At 35.3% G+C, this 19,884-nt stretch overlaps 1 protein-coding gene across 5 annotated transcripts in view; it reads right to left on the bottom strand.

The window, feature by feature from the left end:
• LOC123540115 (insulin receptor substrate 1-B-like) overlaps window positions 1-19,884 on the bottom strand; it is a 164,924-nt gene that overhangs the window by 126,642 nt on the left and 18,398 nt on the right. For 3 of the 5 annotated variants that reach the window (XM_053526335.1, XM_045324910.2, XM_053526337.1), the window contains exon 2: window positions 10,658-10,711. The exons of 1 other annotated variant lie outside the window; for it this stretch is intronic. In XM_053526335.1, coding sequence (XP_053382310.1) covers window positions 10,658-10,711 — 54 coding nt within the window. Of the gene's footprint in view, window positions 1-10,657; window positions 10,712-18,774; window positions 19,098-19,884 lie in introns of those variants that run through there. One more of the 5 variants, XM_053526338.1, reaches the window with a different exon arrangement.

Raw genomic sequence — 19,884 nt, 5'->3', positions numbered from 1 at the left:
ATGGTCTGAGGTACCAAGGCTTGGGAGAGTTTTAGTGGCGTTGACTTGGGCAGGATAATTTGTACATGTAAGTAAAAGATCTAGAATAATTTCTTTCCTAGTGGGGATTGTGACCATTTGTTGAAGGTTAAAGTTAACAAGATTGTCAAGGAAGGTGTCGTAAAAGGACTAAAGGTCCCTGTATTTGCAGTTGGCCTTAGGGGATTCAGAATTCCATATCGGTAGGTTAAAGTCCCCCTGATCCAACAATACTGTTTTGGGAAAATTTTGGGTGATGGTGCCATAACTTGAAAGGGGGTTTTTGGTCTTTTCATTTGGCTAATAAGAGTAAATATTATTTTCGCAACTTTTTCTGCCCAGAAAAAATTTAAAAGCTTTTAAATATTGCTTTGGAATTGCTTTGGGAAAAAATATTTGCTATATAGTACATTGAGCACTTCTTTGTCCTTTTTAACGTTTTTAAAACACTTTTTTTTGTACATTTAGTATCAAAATTTGACATTTTTACTGTCCCCAGGTAATTTTTTAGATGTTTAATTTTTTTTTTTAAAAAAAACTGCAAAGTTCAATACTAAAAAAATACCCAATTTTTAATTGACACTTGTCTAAAGCTATGAATTTTTGGGGGAAAAAGGCACACTTAATTAATTCCAAATTTTGTACCCAATTTTAGTCCCCTTAACAAAAAGGGTTTTTTCAATAAAAATTACAGTCGATCCGTCTGTTATATTATATATGCACGTTCCATTTGGAAAAGTATCTTTTTTTCAAGATAAAATTTTGGGGGCCCAAGGGGACATTTGTTTTTTTTTATTGGGGTACCTTTTGGAAGTTGGTAAGTAGTGTTTAATTTTTTTTCGGTCTCAATGTAACAGTAATAATTCTTTTACATAAAAAAACATGCGGGTTTCATTACTGTAAGAAAAGTGTTTCAAAGGGACATTTCCAAAAACAAAATTCACAGATGATCTTGGCACCACCATTGAGCCTTTTTGAATGCCCAAAATTTCAAAAAGCTAAAGGAAAAAATCAAGGTCAAACTGAAAAATCTTTTGTAAAAAAGCACATTCTCCCCCCAAGAAGTCCTATAGGCAAGAAGTCAATGGGTCAACGAAAGTCAAAGAGACATGATGGTTGGCTGAAATTGGGATCATCTACTTGGCTGTCCCAGTATCCTGCTAAATTTTCAACCCTTTGGCCAGGGGTTCTCAAGTCACGTTCAGGCTCTTGCCCTTGCCTTTGATCAAGGACCTCAAAAAAATAGGGGTCATTTTTGCAGTCCAATCATCCATTAAGTTTAAACATTGTAGATAAAGGGGTTTCTAAGTTTTTTAAAAAAAATTTGATTTTAATAAAAGGGGCCACTTGACCTTGCCCTTTAATAGTGACCCCAAAATCAATGGGGGTATCTATTTGCATGTTCAATCATTTTATGAATTTTAAAACTTTGGGCAGGGGGTTCTAAGTTTTGATCGGAACTGGCATCAATGTTCGGCCTCGTACCTTGACCTTTAACGGAGAACCCCAAAAACAATAGGGGTAAATTTACTCTGCATGAACAATACCCTATAATTTTCAAATTCTGGGTGAAAGTTTCTAAAAGTTATTGTTGGAAATGGTTTTCCTGTTAGGCCCTTGGCCTTGCCCTTTAAAAAGGGGACCCTAAAATCGTTTGGGGGGTTTCTACTTGCATACCAATTATCCTATGAAGTTTCTAATTCGGGTCAATGGTTCTCAATTACTGCCCGGGGAAAGGTTTTAATTTTTCAGGCCCCTGTGCTTGCCCCTTACAAATGCCCCAAAAATTTTGGGGGGTTTTTAATTTTGCATGAAAACATCCTTTTAATTTAAAATTTTTGGGGTCGAGAGGTTCTCAAGTTTTTGTTGGGAAAGGGTTTCCCCGTTCAGGCCCCTGGGGCCCTTTCCTTGAACGGTGACCAAAAATCTTTTTGGGGTCTTTCTATCTGATGACCAATCACCTATGAAGTTTCATCTTTTGGGGTCAATGGTTTCAATTACTGCCGGAAATGGTTTTAAATGTTCAGGCCCTTTGACCTTGACCTTTTGGAGTGACCCCAAAAAGATGGGGTCATCATTTTTCATGGCAATTCTCCTATAAAGTTTAAACATTGAGAAATGTAAAGTAGGTCACTAGGTCAAATAAAGGTCAAATTTCATTTGGAAAAACAAAAACTATGCATGTGGCCCAAAATTTGAGCCTTTTCCTTCCAAAATTTTAAAAAGTGGCCTGGGTCATTTGCTTTTCGGTGCACAAAATATGCATGTGCCCAAATTTAATGTTCTTGATAAAGGGGAATGGGCCCCCTAGGTCAAAATTGGTCAAATTTATTTTGGAATACAAAACAACGCCAGTCACAATAAAATGTTTTTTTTTTGTTTCCTTGGGTCAAAAAAAAAAAGTTTGTAAAATCTTTTTTTTTTGAAATGAATTTAAAAATTTCCCTTTGGGTTAAAAAAAACAGGGTAGTTGTCGCTGTTATAGTTCGACAATTTTTTTTTTTCAATAAAGATGAATTTTCAGGGAAAAAAAAAAAAACAGACAGACCATTTTTAAAGGATGTTTATTAAAATAACCCCTTGGAGCAAACAAAATTGTTCCCACATGATAAAGGTAAAAAAAAGAATGTAAAAAAACCCAAAAAATAAAAAATTTCCCCAAAAGTTTTTATTTTTTATTTTTTTTGAAGTTCAAAATTCTAAAAATTTTTTTTTATGTTTTCAGTTTTGAAACCTTTTAAATGCATTTATTCAATCAAATATTTTTTTTCAAAAAAATTCAGTCTTTCTCTTTAAAAAAGGTCTTTTTTTGTTTTTGGGCTAGTTTGGCAGTTTTCGCAATTTTTTTAAAATGAAAGCCGAAATTTCCCACAAAGTTACGGAAAAGCATCATCCCCAAAACCCTTTTCTACTTGGTTTTAGAAAATTTTTTGTTCTTTAACTTTTTATTTTAAAAATGATCAAGAAAAATAAATAACAAAAAATTTAAGAAAAAAAGTAAATTTGACGGTTTTCGGAATTGTTTTCGAAAAAATAAGGGCTGAAAAACTTGCAAAATAAAAAAGTCATTTATTGACAATTTTCGTGCTATTTGTTTAATAAATTGGGATATTGTTTTTTTTTTTCCCTATATACTAAAAAAATGTACTTGGGAAGGATCCTCACTGAAATAGGAAAAAAAAATCCCCTTTAGTTGGGTCAGGACAAACATTTGACCTAATTTCGTCAAAAGGGGGGGGGGGGGGCAGATAAGTAATAATGTTTTGCAATGTCATGATTAATGGGTAAGAATTACCTTGCGCCTGTTTTTTTACACCATTTAGACTTGTTATTTACGAATTAAAATTTTAAACCTAAAAACTAAACAAAATAAACCACAATTTCCAAAATTTTGGTGGGGGAAGAAACCACCTACTAACTTTGTTGGGCAAAACATTTCATCTTTATAACCTATCGTCAAAATTTTTTAAAAAAAGTTAAAAAAAAGTTTAACATAAAGAACTCTATGATTCATAAAAAATTTCATTTAAAGAGAAACTTTAAAAAATGGGAAGAACTTGTTAAATTTTAAAAGCTAGAACAACATCTTAAAAAAGATTAAACTGTGTTTTAAAAATTGGAAACTAATGAAACAAACCCCCTTGCGGGGTTTTTAAAAAGGAGTTGTAAATATCATGTGACATTTATCTGTGGACCCAAATAAAACCTACAATATTTTAAGCATCCCAAAAAAAATTCCTGTAATTTTTAACTGTTTACGAATAATTAAATTTTCACTGTGATAATTTTTATCATTAGTTTTGAGTCAGAAATGACTTACATTTTTTTTTTTTCTTAAAATTCCCAAATACATCATTCCTTTTTTTTTTCCCAAAAAATATTTTGTTTAAATTTTGACTTTTTTTTTTTAATAAATAGAATGACCGGAGAAAAGTTTTTTAATTATTTTTTTATCACTTTTATTTCTTTTTTTATGTTTCCCCTAATTAATTTATTTTCTTGGGGAAAAAAATACTGGAAAAATTTTTGAAAACCCCAATCGAAAATCAAACTTTGATTTAAAAAATTTAACCTCTCCCTCTGTGAGTGAGGAATTTGGCATTTTACTTGCAGAGAACATGTTTGTACAGTACGAATAAAATAAAAAATTGTTAATTAATAACTGAAATTCTTTTGAAAAGGGCTTTTTAAAACCCACAAAAAAAACCAAATTTAAAACTTCATTTTGAAGGGAGAAAGCTGCAAGGAGAAACGGTAATCACGTGTTTTGCTTGTAATTTTTTTTTAAGATGTTTTAAAAAGCTTCAATTTATGTGATTTCATCAGTTCAGAAAAAATTGATAGGCAATGAATAGAATGAAAATTGAAAACCAAAACCTTAATCTGGCCCGAAGGCACAGAAAATATGCCATTTTGGGTGGTTTAAAAAAAATTTTTTTTAATTTGAAAGGGCTCCCCAACCCCCTTTTAAACCCCAAAAAATCCATACCCCAAGAATATGCCAAATGTCAAATGTTTTGCTTTTACTTCAATTCTTTTGTTTTATACAAAATTGAAAAAGTTTGGGGTTTTTTTTGCATTCAGAGTCTCGTTTTATTTCAAAAAAATTTGATTATTTCAAAGGTCCAGGCTGTTTTTTTTGAAAACAGAAAATATTTTGAATTATTTGCATAATTTTTGTCCGTAACACCCTCATGCATGCCTTTTTTTTGCCTAAAAAAGGGGGGTTTAGAAAGAAATGTATTATTTTTTTGAAGCTTTTAACTTTTATAAAGCTGTTAAGATTAAAACATATTCTTTCCATTGTATTTCAGTTCAGATTGTACCACAAAAATAAGGATAACTTTTTGTTTGGAAAAAAGAAAGTTCTTAAAAATTTTAATTTATTTTATTTTGTATAAAAAATTAAGGTGGGTTTCATTAAAAAATTGATAAAAAGCTCCAGTATGTTTTTAAAAAATGATTTGAAAAAAAAACCCTTGTTTCTTTGTGTTACGGAAAAAGAATGTGTTAGGAAAAAAGCATTTTGAAATTTCAACAAAAATTTTTTATACTATAACCCGTTTAATTCTGTCAATGTTTCACTTAGAACTATCCTTGCGCTTTTATACCAAAAAAGTGATTAAATCTAAATTGTTCCTTCACAAAGAAAAAAGGTGTCTCGGAAAGGACAAAAAAATTGGCGCTTTTCTTGTCTGTTTAAGTCAAAATTTAGGAGAAAGAATTTCCCCGAAAAATGCTTTATTTTCGAAGAAGGGAGATGAAGTTTACACAGAACAAATAAGACGTTAAAAAAAAAAATTATTTTATAAGAAAACCATATCTGATATGGGGGAAAAGCAAAAAGGCAAAAAATAAACAAAAAGGCATTTTTATTTCGTCATATCTTCTGTTGTGGGACATAGACGTGAAATAATTGCGCTGAAAGAAACAAAATTTTCCCGTAAACCAAAAAGACAAAAAGGTTGTGGTTAGGTTTTAATTAAATGAAAAGACAAAAAGATATTTTTTTAAAGGGGAAACAAAAAGCGAATTTTGGCCTTTTTTTTTTATGGGACGCATGGCTTGTTTTATATGTACATCAGTACCCATAGAGTTTTACCTGCAATGGGTAGTGAATGTAACTCCGAAGTCTGAAAACAGAAATATAAACATGCACTTTTTAAATTTGGGTTTTTAAAAAATGGAGCACCTAAAAATATGCATTTGATTGGATGAGGGGTATGCATGGCCAAATTTTTAGCCTGTCCTTAACAAAAGGACCATGGGTCCCGAATCGTCCCCCCTTCCCCCATGACCCAAATTTTTGGTAGACGTCGTTTTTTCTATTATTTGACCCACACCTGTTTTTTACTCAGTGCCCTTTTTTAATTGACCCAGATTTTAAAAAAAAATTTTGACCCAATTTTTTGAAAATCCATTTTAAAAAAAAATGGGCTCTAGAGGGTCACAAGTTTTTTATTTTTAACTATTGCCCCGTTTTTTTTGGCAGTGACCCCTTTCAACTGCCAGATATCATCAAAGGGAAATTTGCAAATTTTTTTTGGGATCCTTCACAAGTATGGGCCCCTAGAGATCACAAGGGGTTTTTTATTTTAACCTACGGAAACCCATTTTTGACCGCACTGACCCTGTTTTGAACTTGAACAGATATCTCAAGATGAACATTAGACCCTTTTCAACAGATCCCATGAAAAAATTGGTTTTTTGAGGGCACAAGGTTTTTTTTATTTTTTGATACTGACCAGTTTTTGATGGCAGTGGGGCCCACTTTTGAACTTGATCAATACATCAAGAGAACATTCGACCCGCTTTCATACAGACCATGAAAAAATTTTGGCCCTTTGGAAATTCACAAAGGGTTTTCTTTATTTGACCTTCTGACTGTTTTTAAAAAGGACGGACCCCCCTTTCAAAATTTTACCCAGATATCATCAAAGGGGAAAATTTGACCAATTTTCATGAAAAATCTCATGAAATAATGGCCTCTAGGAGGCACAAGGTTTTATCTATTTTTTTAAACCTATGACTGTTTTTTACCGACATGCCAGTTACTAACTTTACCTAGAAATTTTCCAAAATGAAAATTTAGACCAAAATTTCATAAGGGTCCCATAAAAAAATGGCCTTTAGAGAGGCCCACAAGGGGTTTTTCATTATTTGCCTACTGACATTTTTGACGGCACGTGACCCCGTTTCGAAAAATTTATGTATCATCAAAGGGGAACTTTTGACCCTTTTTATGAAGATCTGTAAAAAAAAATGGCCCTGAGAGGCACAAATGTTTTTTTATTTTTTGCCCACGACCCAGTTTTTGAAGGATTGCCCAAATTTTTGAACTTGACCCAGATATATCAAGGTGAAAAATTTGACCAATTTTCATGAAGATCTTGTGAAAATTGGCTCTAGAGGGTCACAAGGTTTTTCATTTTTTGACTTTCTGACAGTTTTTTGGAGTGACCAGGGCGAACGACCCGATAACCAAAATGAACATTCGACCAAATTTCATAAAGATCCCATGAAAATGTGACCCTAGATGGTCACAAGCAAAAGTTTAGGAAAGGACGCACGGAACGGGGGGGACATGGACGCCGCGGATAAAAAGCTCACCTTGTCATTTGTGACAGGGAGTAAAAAGTGAAATAGGTCACGGAATCAAAAGGGCGAGTTTTTTTCGGGACACAAAACTATGCATGTGGTCCAAATTTTAAGGGTGTAGTATAAAAGTGAAAGTGGGCACTAGGGCAAGATAAAAGGGAATATTCAAGGTTTACTTGCCCACTCAAAACTATGTATTTAAAAAGTGGTCCAAATTTTAATGTTGTAGGTTACGGGCAAGAAATTTTAAAAATTTTTCCCATATATTCTTTTAATCCCTGTGACCCCCCGGGGGGGCCATATTTGACCTGGGGGATATTTAACAAACTTTGGTAGGGGACCCCCCTAGTGTCTACAGCAAAAATCAAAGCCCTAAACTTTGGGTTTTTGGGCAAGAAATTTTTAAGTTTTTTTTTCCCTTTTTTTATGAAAAACAATTTCCCCCAGGGAAGGGCCCCCAATTTATTAGGGAATAATTTTAACAAACCGTGGGGGCCCCTGATGATGTTTAAAAAACAAAAATTTTAAGCCCTAGGTCCTGCGTTTTGGACAAGAGGTTTTTTAAAGTTTTTCCCTTATATAAGTCTAAGAAACCGTGACCCCCGGGGGAGGGCCTTTTTTGACCCCAGGGGGAAAAAATTTGAATAAACCCTTGGTAAGGGACCCAAAAATGATGTTAAAATACCAAATATTAAAGCCCTAGGCTCTGTGGTTTTGGCAAGAAGGTTTTCAAAGTTTTTCCTATATTAAAATATGTAAATTTTTAAAAAGAGGGCATGATGGGCCCTAATCGCTACCGTTTCATTGAATTAAAAAACAAATCTTCAAGGTCAAAGTCAAATAGAAATCAATCAAAAAAAATTTTTAGAAAATAAGTTGAAATTTTCTTTAAGTAACTTTAAAAAAAAGATTTGAAAACTTTTGTTGGGTCCATTGGGGAATGCTAATGCAAAAACTAAACTCTTTTGTTTATTTTTTGAAAAAATTTTAAAATTTTTTATGTACAACAGTAACCCAGGGGGGGGGTCAATAGGGCCCAGGGGTCTTTATTTGAATAAACTTTTAAAAAACAATAGGGAATGCCAGTCAAATATTAAGATCTAGGCCTTTTGGTTTTTTTTTAGATTTTTTTTTTGATTTCCTATGTAAAAATCAAGTGCCCAGGGCGGAGTCAATTTTTTACCCGGGGGACAAGGGGGAAAAATTTTGGGAGGCCCCCTAGGGGAATGAACATGTCGAAAATTTTTGTTCAGGCCTTCTAGTTTATTTTTAGAAAATTTTTTTAAGTTTTTTTTATTAAAATCAAATGACCCCTGGGGGGGGTCAATTTTACCCCAGGTTTATAAGGACTTGGCCAAAAAAATTCAAGGGCTTTTTAAAAACTTTTTTACATTTTCAAGGTATTTAAACGCTTTTAAAACTAAATTCAAAACCTTTTTGGGTCTTCATAAGGCTTTTTGAAGAAAAAGTTACAGAACAGTTTTTTTTTCCCTAAGCACAATAGATACTTAACCTTAGAGATCTTCAATGGGATTACCTTTAAGAGCTATATTTTTCCTGATACATACTGTACATTTTTTATAAGCTTTCAAGCTCTCAAACTAGTTTTCAATTTGTCCTCAAAGGGATTCCTTTTTGTTTTCGCGTGTGATTTCAACGCACTTTCCCAAGTTCCGACCAAAAACAACACAGCTTGTTGTTTAAAAAACCCCTTAACCACGTGAAAATCATGGTAAAACCTTTATTGGTGAAAAAAAATTTATTTTTTTTGGGCCCTTTTTGTTTTTGATAAGTACGTACAATGACGTTGGCATAAATTTTAACTTGGAAAACGCTTTCCGTATCAATTCGTACCCAAACGGTGTTCAATACGTTCCCTCCGTGGGTGTGATGTTTTTTTTTTACACCCTTTTTTTTTCGTGTTTTTATTATTTTTTATTTTTTTTTTGTATTTTTTCCCCTACAATCAATTTCACCCCCGTTTTTTGTAAAATTTAAGGACTTTTCTACCTTTTTTTTCAAAATTCAAGTACTTTTTCAGGGGATTTTTGGGAGAAAAAAATCAAGGACATTTCAAGGACTTAGGATCAAATTCAAGGACTTTCAAGGACCTGTGCGAACCATGGACCCCGGGGTCATGATTTGAACAATTTTAGTAGAGGTCCACTAGGCAATGCTACATGTCAAATATCTAAGCTCTAAGGTTTCTGGTTTTTGAGAAGAAGATTTTTTAAGATTTTCTTATGTAAAATCAAGTGACCCCTGGGGCAGGGTCAATTTTGACCCCGGGGTCATGATTTGAACAAACTTGGTAGATGTCCACTAGGCAATGCTTCACACCAAATATCTAAGCTCTAGGGCTTCTGGTTTTTGAGAAGAAGATTTTTAAAGTTTTTCCTTTCGGTTGCCATGGCAACCAGTGTTCTGCATGGAATTCAATTCTTTGAACAATTTTGAAAGGGGGCCATCCAAGGAACATCCCTATGAAGTTTCATCAAAATTGGCCTGTTGGCTTAGGAGATGTTGTTTAAAGGAAAGTGTGGACGGACGGACAGACGCCAGACGGTGAGCGATCACAATACCTCACCCTGAGCACTTTGTGCTCAGGTGAGCTAAAAATAAACAAAGGGCCATAACGCACTCAAAAATTGTTAAACCAGTCTGATTTTCAGGGGGCCACAACTAGGGTACCAATACATCATTCTGACAAAGTTTGGTCAAAATTCCCCCAGTAGTTTCTGAGGAGATGCGATAACGAGATATTGTTAACGGACAGACGGACAGAAGGACAACGGACCACGGACGCAGTGATTTGAATAGCCCACCATCTGATGATGGTGGGCTAAAAATAAACAAAGGGCCATAACTCACTCAAAAATTGTTGAACCAGTCTGATTTTCAGGGGGACACAACTAGGGTACCACTACACCATTCTGACAAAGTATTGTCAAAATCCCCCTTGTAGTTTCTGAGGAGATGCAATAACAAGAAATTGTTAACGGACGGACGGACAGAAGGACAACGGACCACGGACGCAGTGATTTGAATAGCCCACCATCTGATGATGGTGGGCTAATAACACATTGGGCATCCCTAAGGGATCCATTATTATTTTTAATATGCAAATACGCAAAATAATTCACTCCTGTAACAGTCACTCATATAACGGCCATTTTTATAACAGTAAAGACGCAAACTGTTACAGGAATGAAATTATTTGCAAAACAGCAAATGAAATAAAACTATATGAAGAGTAGATCTAGTTAACTTCAAACATTGTTTCAATTACTTCATAATCCAAATAAAAAACATACATCAGCAAGCATAGTGCTAATATCTTTAATTCTCCCGCCGTATATTTAGTTTTGTTGTTACATGAGAGACATGTTGTGTGACAGCAAAGACAACTGTTTATATTTTAACTGATATACAGCTTAATAACACATATATAAGTTGTATTTAAATATGTGTTGCTTCCTTACAAGGTAACTGTTAAGTTTCATTTTAACAATAGGGAGTCTGCTATTTAAACTGTATTTACACGAAAGCTGTAACAGGAGAGACGTCCAGAGCAGTAACAGGATAGATGACCAGTCTGTAAATATAAATAATATACCACTGAGTGTATCTGAACCTAACTGAATTTACAATATGATAACCAGTGAATATCTGTACTATTTCAAAGTTTGAAACAGGAAAGTTATACTTACTACTGTTTGCAGATCAAATTGCCCTTTCTCCTTTTTTTAAATCGATAGACTTTTACCTTTACGTCACAAAAGCAGCAATGCTGAAGCTATTTTTGGACCTCATCTATACAGGTAACTCCGCCCTTGTATTTTTTCCAATTCGAGTAAATTGAATGAACTTGTTTACATTGGCTGCATGACGATAAAATGCTTGGAACGCGTGTTTAACCGGAATGTAACAGATGTACTAATCTTCATTTAAAATGTAAATGAATCTTGCCACAATGCACACTACATTTAGGATGTGAAAAAAAAGACACCCTCTTATACATTACAGGCATTTTTCTGCTTAAATTTCAGTACCTTTTGCTGCAGACTTTTCTTTTAAATAATGAATCTCAAGTTTAGCTTTCACAATAATTATAAAACGTGACTGACTTGTGGTCGAGTTGTTGGATTTGCTCATCTTTACCGACCATGCATATTTAGTTGAAACTAGAATGTGTCTGTAGCACACAGGGTGTGCCCCCCACTGGTACATTTGTCACAAATAAGGGGAAATCATTCAAATGTTTGCAGTCTTAATGGGGTACAGCCTAAAAAACAAGAGCTGTCCGTAAGACAGCCAAGCTCGACTATTCGAAATATTGTCCCAGAAGCAGGAAAATATTACCCAAAAAGGTTAAATATCAAAAGAGTTTTAAGTTCAAAAGGGGGCATAATTTGACCAAAATGCATGTCAGTTATGGGACTTGCTGCTATCAACTAGTTTTATAACCCCGAAGGCACATGTGAAGTTTCAATTCAATATCTGCATTAGTTTTGGAGATAGACACTCGCATGTAAAACTTTAACCAAAAGGGGGCATAATTTGCCCAAAATACATGCCAGAGTTATGGGACTTGACCCAGTGAGGTTGGTTATTGATCTAGAAAAAGAAAAAATAAGTTTCAAATCTATATGCCTTTTAAAAATAGCTGTATGTACTTGCACGCAAAACTTTAACCAGAATTTGCTAAGTCCAAAAGGGGGCATAATTTGGCCAAAATGAAGGTCAGAGTTATAGGACTTGCTGCTATTAACTAGTTTTATAACCCCGAAGACACATGTGAAGTTTCAAATCAATATCTGCATTAGTTTTGGAGATAGTAACCTGCATGTAAAACTTTAACCAAAATTTTCTAAGTCCAAAAGGGGGCATAATTTGCTCAAAATACATGTCAGAGTTATGGGACTTGACCCAGTGAGGTTGGTAATTGATCTAGAAAAAGAAAAAATAAGTTTCAAATCTATATGCATTTTAGAAATAGCTGTATGTACTTGCACGCAAAACTTTAACCAGAATTTTCTAAGTACAAAAGGGGGCATAATTTGGCCAAAATGAAGGTCAGAGTTATGGGACTTGCTGCTATCAACTAGTTTTATAACCCCGAAGACACATGTGAAGTTTCAAATCAATATCTGCATTAGTTTTGGAGATAGTAACTTGCATGTAAAACTTTAACCAAAATTTTCTAAGTCCAAAAGGGGGCATAATTTGCTCAAAATACATGTCAGAGTTATGGGACTTGACCCAGAGAGGTTGGTAATTGACCTAGAAAAAGAAAAAATAAGTTTCAAAGCTATATGTCTTTAATTGATGGCTGTATGTACTTGCATGCAAAAACTTAACCAAGGTGTGACGTCAACGCCGACGCCGACGCCAGGGTGAGTAGAATAGCTAGACTATTCTTCGAATAGTCGAGCTAAAAATATTATGAAATGGATTCATTATTCTATACCATATACTTTTTCAGCTATGAGCATCACAAACAAAAAATCCACTATTTTGGCTATTTCAAGGGCCATAACTCTGTAATAAACGCTAAAATTCTCAAGAAGAATGCCAAGTGTGCAAGGTCACATTATGATAAAGACTCAAGCAAGGTTTCATGAATTTACATTAAATACTTTCTGAGTGAGGCACATAATTAAGTGAAAATGTGCATTTTTTTACTATTTCAGGGGCCATAACTCTGGAAATAGGGGGCGGACCCAGATTCATGCAAGGTTTCATCAATTTATATCAAATACTTTTTGAGCCAGGCGTGTCACAAGGTGAAAATGTGCATTTTTGACTATTTCAGGGGCCATAACTCTAGAAATAGGGGGTGGACCCAGATGAAAAATAGGAGGTGCGCAAGTTCATATCATGATTAAGACTCATGCAAGGTTTCGTGAATCTATATCAAATACTTTTGGAGCTAGGCGTGTCACAAAGTGAAAATGTGCATTTTTGACTATTTCAAGGGCCATAACTCTAGAAATAGGGGGCAGACCAAATGAAAAATGAAAGGTGCGCAAGTTCATATGATGATTAAGACCCATGCAAGGTTTCATGAATCTATATCAAATACATTTTGAGCTAGGCGTGTCACTAGGTGAAAATGTGCATTTTTGACTATTTCAGGGGCCATAACTCTAAAATTAGGGGGCGGAGCCAGACGAAAAATAGAAGGTGCGCAAGTTCATATCATGATAAAGACTCATGCAAGGTTTCATTAATTTATATTAAATACTTTTTGAGCTAGGCGTGTCACGAACTTCAGACGAACGCACTGATGGAAGGACGGACAGACCATGGACAAGAGCAAATCTATATGCCCCCACCACTCATGGGGGGGGGGGGGGGGGGGTGCACAAGAAGTTGGTAATGTCTTATGGAATATGCGAGCCTTACTTGACGCGATCCTAGGAAACAGTTACGAGTTATTTTCTCCACCCGAAAGAAACTGTCATGACTGCTTATTTGGGTTTAAATGCTGATTTTGTTGTGAATATGAGATAAATTCAAATAAAACTTACATGTATAAAAAGGGGGATTCAATTCCTCATTAATTTATGTAAAAAGTATTATAATTCCCCCAAATACTAAACCTATGTATGTACTTAACACGATTAGCGTTAAACATATGTGCAAGCGATAAAACCAATAACTTTACATGACAGTGTACTGTGATTTATCCTCAATTATTTTGGTCCTTTTACATATAAAACAAGCAAAACTACAAATTCTTTTGACTTATGCGAGTCTATAACTGGTTCTTTCCATGAACGAAGAAAAGGCTTATCAACTGCCTGTTTGTAAATAACTGAAATAGTGTTTAAACGACTTCAAATAAATAGTAGATAAATTCACATACACGTAAACTCCACCAAAAAATAAAAAAAACAAGAGGGCCATGATGGCCCTATATATCGCTCACCAAAGTTGGTCTGGCCTACTGACCTAGTTTTTTATCCCACATGAGCCAGTTTTGAATTTAACCTAGAGATCATCAAGACAAACATTCTGACCAAGTTTCATAAAGACTGAGTCACAACTGTAGCCTTTAGAGTGTTCTCAAACTTTTCCTTTGATTTGACCATGTGACCTAGTTTTTAATGACCCAGATTAAAACTCGTCCTAGAGATCATCAAGACAAACATTCTGACCAAGTTTCATAAAGATTGAGTCACAACTGTGGCCTAAAGAGTGTTCACAAGCTTTTCCTTTGATCTGGCCTTCTGACCTATTTTTTGACCCCGCATGACCCAGTTTCAAAACTGACCTAGAAATCATCAAGGCAAACATTCTGACAAAGTTTCATAAATATTAGGTCACAACTGTGACCTCTAGAGTGTTCACAAGCTTTTGCTTTGATCTGGCCTACTGACCTAGTTTTTGATCTTACATGACCCAAATTCAAATTTGACCTAAAGGTCATCAAGACAAACATTCTGACGAAATTTCATAAAGATTGAGTCAAAACATTGGCCTCTAGAGTGTTCACAAGCTTTTCCTTTGATCTGGCCTACTGACCTAGTATTTGACCTAACATGACAGGGCCCTCGTTTGCCGATTTTTGGGGCCGAAATTCGGCCCCATTCCCCCCTCGAAATAGTATGTTTCTTTCCCCCCAAGTATAGAAAAATTCCCCCTCGAAAGAAAAAAAAATCAAGAAAAAAATCGATACCCGATAGTCTTAGGAGCCCGGGTCCGGGAGATTTTCAAAAGACGCTCAAAGGACCATGATAATTGCCTGTGCGTCACTCGGGACCCGGAGACATTTTCCTTTGATAATCCTTCCTCTTATCAGTCATTTCCCAAAGTAAAACTATGTCCACGATAAACACGTATTCAAAGTAAACACTCGCGGTCATGCCCTCCTTCCTGCCTTTGATCTTCTGCTAAATTCCCGCCCTTTATCCTGTGGACATGCCACGCTGATTTTTCTTTGTCAGCAAGTTACGTCACGGCGAGTGCACATAGGTAATGAGAATCAATGAAGTGTTAACATTAATTCATTGATAAAGCGTTACCCGTATTGAGCCTGCATACTGTCAAAAAAGGCGCCAATTATTAAATTATCGTAATTAAGCGACCAGCTGATTACCGAGCATGTGAAAAGTGTCCTGCAAGATTTCTTCATGCAAACTTTAAATTAGATCATTGTTTAATGATTGTACCTTAACTTCAACGAGAAAATCCACAAATTTAAATGAATTTGGAAAGTAAAAATAAGTATAGAATGTCCATTCACGATTCTAATTACACCCGATGACATATGCAATTTTTCCAAAATTCACTTAAAAACTTGACTTTCAATGCAATTTTTAATGAAAAGTAGCATCATTATTTGAGGAACTATCTCTGGTTTACCTTAGTGGACCAAGTAACTGGCAAAAAACAACATTTCAGACGACATTCCAGAAGTGTACCAGTATCCGGATAGTACGTTTTTTGGATACATTTTTACAGAGTGTTTTAGCACTTTTCTGCTAACAAACAAAAATATTGAAGAAAAACCTCATCAAATTAAAATGAATTTTGATAAAAATTTATTTACAATATGAGATTATATGACCTGAAACAGAAATTGTTATTATGCTGTAACATGTTCTTGGTTGTAGTAGCTATTAATTACGTAGTATTACTTTATAAGAAAATATAGTCAATTGTATCGATGTGTTGGGGCAGGACTCTTGTATTTTGAAAAGGGACCCTTCAAAATTTGGACCCAAGGGTCCGGGACTCTTTGGTTTTCAGGTCTAGTGGAACCCTGGTTTTACTGATCCGTATAATACGCTCGTTTTTCAGTTCCCTGGATGCGTGTATGCAAAGTTACTTCCCTTTGAAAAAAAATGTTGCATAATGTACATCATACAGTAAAAAGATCACAGATGCAACTGGGGCGAAATGCGCAAAAATAAATTTGCTTTTTAAGCAGCATGCTCTCAAAAAACAAACTACTGTCACGGACACCGCTGTTTCATCAGGGCCAGACATGCACAATCAGGTAGATATGATGAAGGGAAGCACTGCTCCGGCTGCTGCTGAGACAATGTCCGTGGATACTGCTAGTGCTTCCGTTAATGACGACATGTGAACCTCGATTGGATGTCACCTAATTGATTTAATAAAAGAAAATAAAAGTTGCCTGTTTTCAATAGATTATGTTCTGTACAATACTTCAGATATATTCACATTAGTTTGATATCTGTAATACTCAATTGACTTTAATTTAAGGGGTTATGTTCAGATGTCATATCTCCAGAATGAATTCCCCCCTCCCTTGAAAACGACGCGAAATTCCCCCCTCCAAGGGCCCCGGCCCCAATCCCCCAAAATGTAGAGAGGGCCCTGCATGACCCAGATTCTAACTTGGCCTAGAGATCATCAAGACAAACATTCTGACCAAATTTCATAAAGATTGGGTCACAACTGTGGCCTCTAGAGTGTTCACAAGCTTTTCCTTTGATTTGACCGGGTGACCTAGTTTTTGACCCAACATGACCCAGATTCTAACTTAGCCTAGAGATCATCAAGACTAACATTCTGACCAAGTTTTATAAATATTTGGTCACAATTGTGGCCTCTAGAGTGTTCACAAGCTTTTCTTTTGATCTGGCACCTGACCTAGTTTTAGACCCCACATAACCCAGTTTTGAACTTGGCCTAGAGATCATCAAAACACAACTGTGGCCTCTAGAGTGTTCACAAGCTTTTCCTTTGATTTGACCGGGTGACCTAGTTTTTGACATAACATGACCCAGATTCTATCTTGGCCTAGAAATCATCAAGACTAACATTCTGACCATGTTTTATAAATATTTGGTCACAAATGTGGCCTCTAGAGTGTTCACAAGCTTTTCTTTTGATCTGGCCTCTGACCTAGTTTTTGACCCAACATGACCCAGTTTTGAACTTGGCCTAGAGATCATCAAAACAAATGTTCTGATCAAGTTTCATAAAGATTGGGTCACAAATGTGGCCTCTAGTGTTCACATGCTTTTCTTTCGATCTGGCCTACTGACCTAGTTTTTGACCCCACATGACCTAGTTTCAAAACTGACCTAGAGATCATCAAGACAAACATTCTGACCAAGTTTCATAAAGACTGAGTCACAACTGTGGCCTAAAGAGTGTTCACAAGCTTTTCCTTTGATCTGGCCTACTGACCTAGTTTTTGACCCCACATAACCTAGTTTCGAACTTGACCTAGAGATCATCAAGACAAACATTCTGACCAAGTTTCATAAAGATTGAATCACAAATGTGGCCTCTAGAGTGTTCACAAGGCAAATGTTGACGGACGTCGTACGCCGGACAATGACCGGTCACTATATAGCTCACCTTAAGCACTTTGTGCTCTGGTGAGCTAAAAACTATATCTATAATGAAGTTAGAGCTACAGAAGACTCTCTGCAGAAGTTTGAATAACAAATTAATCAGTTTTTATGGATATGAAAATTAGATTTACAAGTGTTGCATAGCCTGAAGGTTCTATGATACCTTAAACCGTATGTACTTTGCGTGGTTGGAAATTACGTAAATAATATTTGTCATAAACAAAAAACGCTGTTTCCATTTGAACATAGTTGAAATATTCTATATTCTACTTTTAAAACAACATATCCATTATCACCTTATTGTACTTAACAATATATGCAAGAAGGGTGATTACAAAGTCACAGTCAGAGCGCGCGCTTTGTGTTACGTCAAGAACGCATTCAATGAATGGATGGGGCAGGGTTAACCTGTCAGGATTACTCCAAAAATAGCTTCAGCTTCACCGTTTTTATGACATAAACATGCAACTCTATCGATTTCAAAAAAAGCTGAAGGGGCAATTTGATCTGCAAACAGTAGTACATGCATGGAAACTATCGGGGTTTTATGTAACTGTTACAGGAGAGACAGCAAGATGTAAAGTGAATGACAATTTGCATTTATAGTCTGAGTGCATAGAATAGATAGTCGTATTTTTTGCATTTTGTTTAAATCCACAACATTGACAACAGTACTGAAGAAATGAGCATGAATATCCCATTAAACTGGGATGTATGATACAAGGGACAGACAGGCATATAGATGAATAATTGAAACAAGTGTTCTTTTAAGGTTACTTGAGTCTAGAAATTATCTAATTTGCTAATTTAACGTCAAAAAGCTAACTCATTAATTAATTTATATAATTTTACAGGAGACGACACTGTAATGTCAAATGCTGAACTACAGAAAAATTTCTGCCTCCAAATGGATTCGGATTCATGTCATAGGCAAGTGTAATTGATTGTAAGCCCATAAAATTAAGTGATGAACAAGTTAAGACTAATGATAAAGTAGTGCATGAAGATCAAGAACCTAGAAAGACATCATGTATACAAGTGGTGGAGACACATGAACCAGATTTTCTCAGTGAGTCAGCAGATGACTGAGTAGTAACACACGGGTCAGTAGAGCTTGAAGATCAAAAAACCAATAGATATTACTGGGCAAACAGTAGTTGCAGAAGTTCAAGAAGATACAGTACCCGTTAGGGGTGCGTACCGGTTCTCGATATGTATCAAATACCGGTATTCAGGGTTCGATCGATACATCGGATCGAACGTTCCTGTATCGATCAAAAGCTAACTACATGGTAAATGGCCTCATTACTGCAGATACCTATGTATAATGCGCATTTTTTTGACCCCCGGGACCATCCCCAATCGTGGGCGGCAGATTATACACAGGTATAGATGATTTTCCAACTTCGAAACAAGTTTGTTTCCGATGGTCGCCATTTTGGTAAAGGGAAACTACTCTCCGCGCTAACTGTCACCGCTAAAATATAAGATTGCCGTTACGTTCCGTAAAAGATCGAATGGTTTAATTTTCTTTCAAACAAAATTAATTTCATACAAATTTGAAAGTATTTTGATTAAAGAAATATTAATAAATCACAAAATTTATGATACTAATTACAGATCGAGTATTCTTTTTAACCGAGATCAAGCTGTGAACAACAAAATTGACAGAGGTGACAGCTAACTGCTGGCTATTTGATCAAAACAAAAAGACTATCACACCTTTTGTTATCATTTGAACTGAGAAGGTCATGTCATTTTGAAAGATACCATTCTGAAATATTGAATCAGCTGTTAGTTATTTCTTCAAAATAGTTAATTAAAAAAAGGGTAAAACAACAATTCTAATATGCTTGCCTCTGTTTCCTAAAGAAAAATGTATCCAAGTCCTGTGATTTTGACTCGGAATAGACCGACCTTAGAATTGAGTAATAAAGTTCATATTGCATTACTATAATAGTCTTGTACTCTGTGATTATTCTGTTTGAAAATATCATATGATATATCGGATATCGATCATTTTGTATCGATACAAATATCGTATCGATCATTTTGACCGATACGCACCCCTAGTACCCGTGGTTACGGACAAAACAAAGCGATGCATAAACAAGCAGTGAGAATTACGATCAAAATTAGACAATCTTGACAGAAAAATCAGTTAGACAACACAAAGTAGTTCCTGAAGTAGGTGACAGATAAACAGGTTAAAATGCCTATAGATCACTAACAAACACTGTTGACACTTAAACTTGAAATGCACAAAGAACCAGAACACAAGACTTAAAAGATGTACAACAAGTAGAGAGATGACAAATGTACATTGTGCATGCATATAAAATGACTGAAAATCAGATACCAGAGTTGACACAACACATGGATGGGCTAGCAGAGAGTGGTGTCAGATACACCAGAAATTCAGGCAAGT

Source organism: Mercenaria mercenaria, chromosome 16 (genome assembly GCF_021730395.1).
Source record: "Mercenaria mercenaria strain notata chromosome 16, MADL_Memer_1, whole genome shotgun sequence".
NCBI classification, from domain to species: domain Eukaryota; kingdom Metazoa; phylum Mollusca; class Bivalvia; order Venerida; family Veneridae; genus Mercenaria; species Mercenaria mercenaria.
Note: the sequence above shows the minus strand (reverse complement) of the source record. Positions and strands in the feature narration are given on the sequence as shown.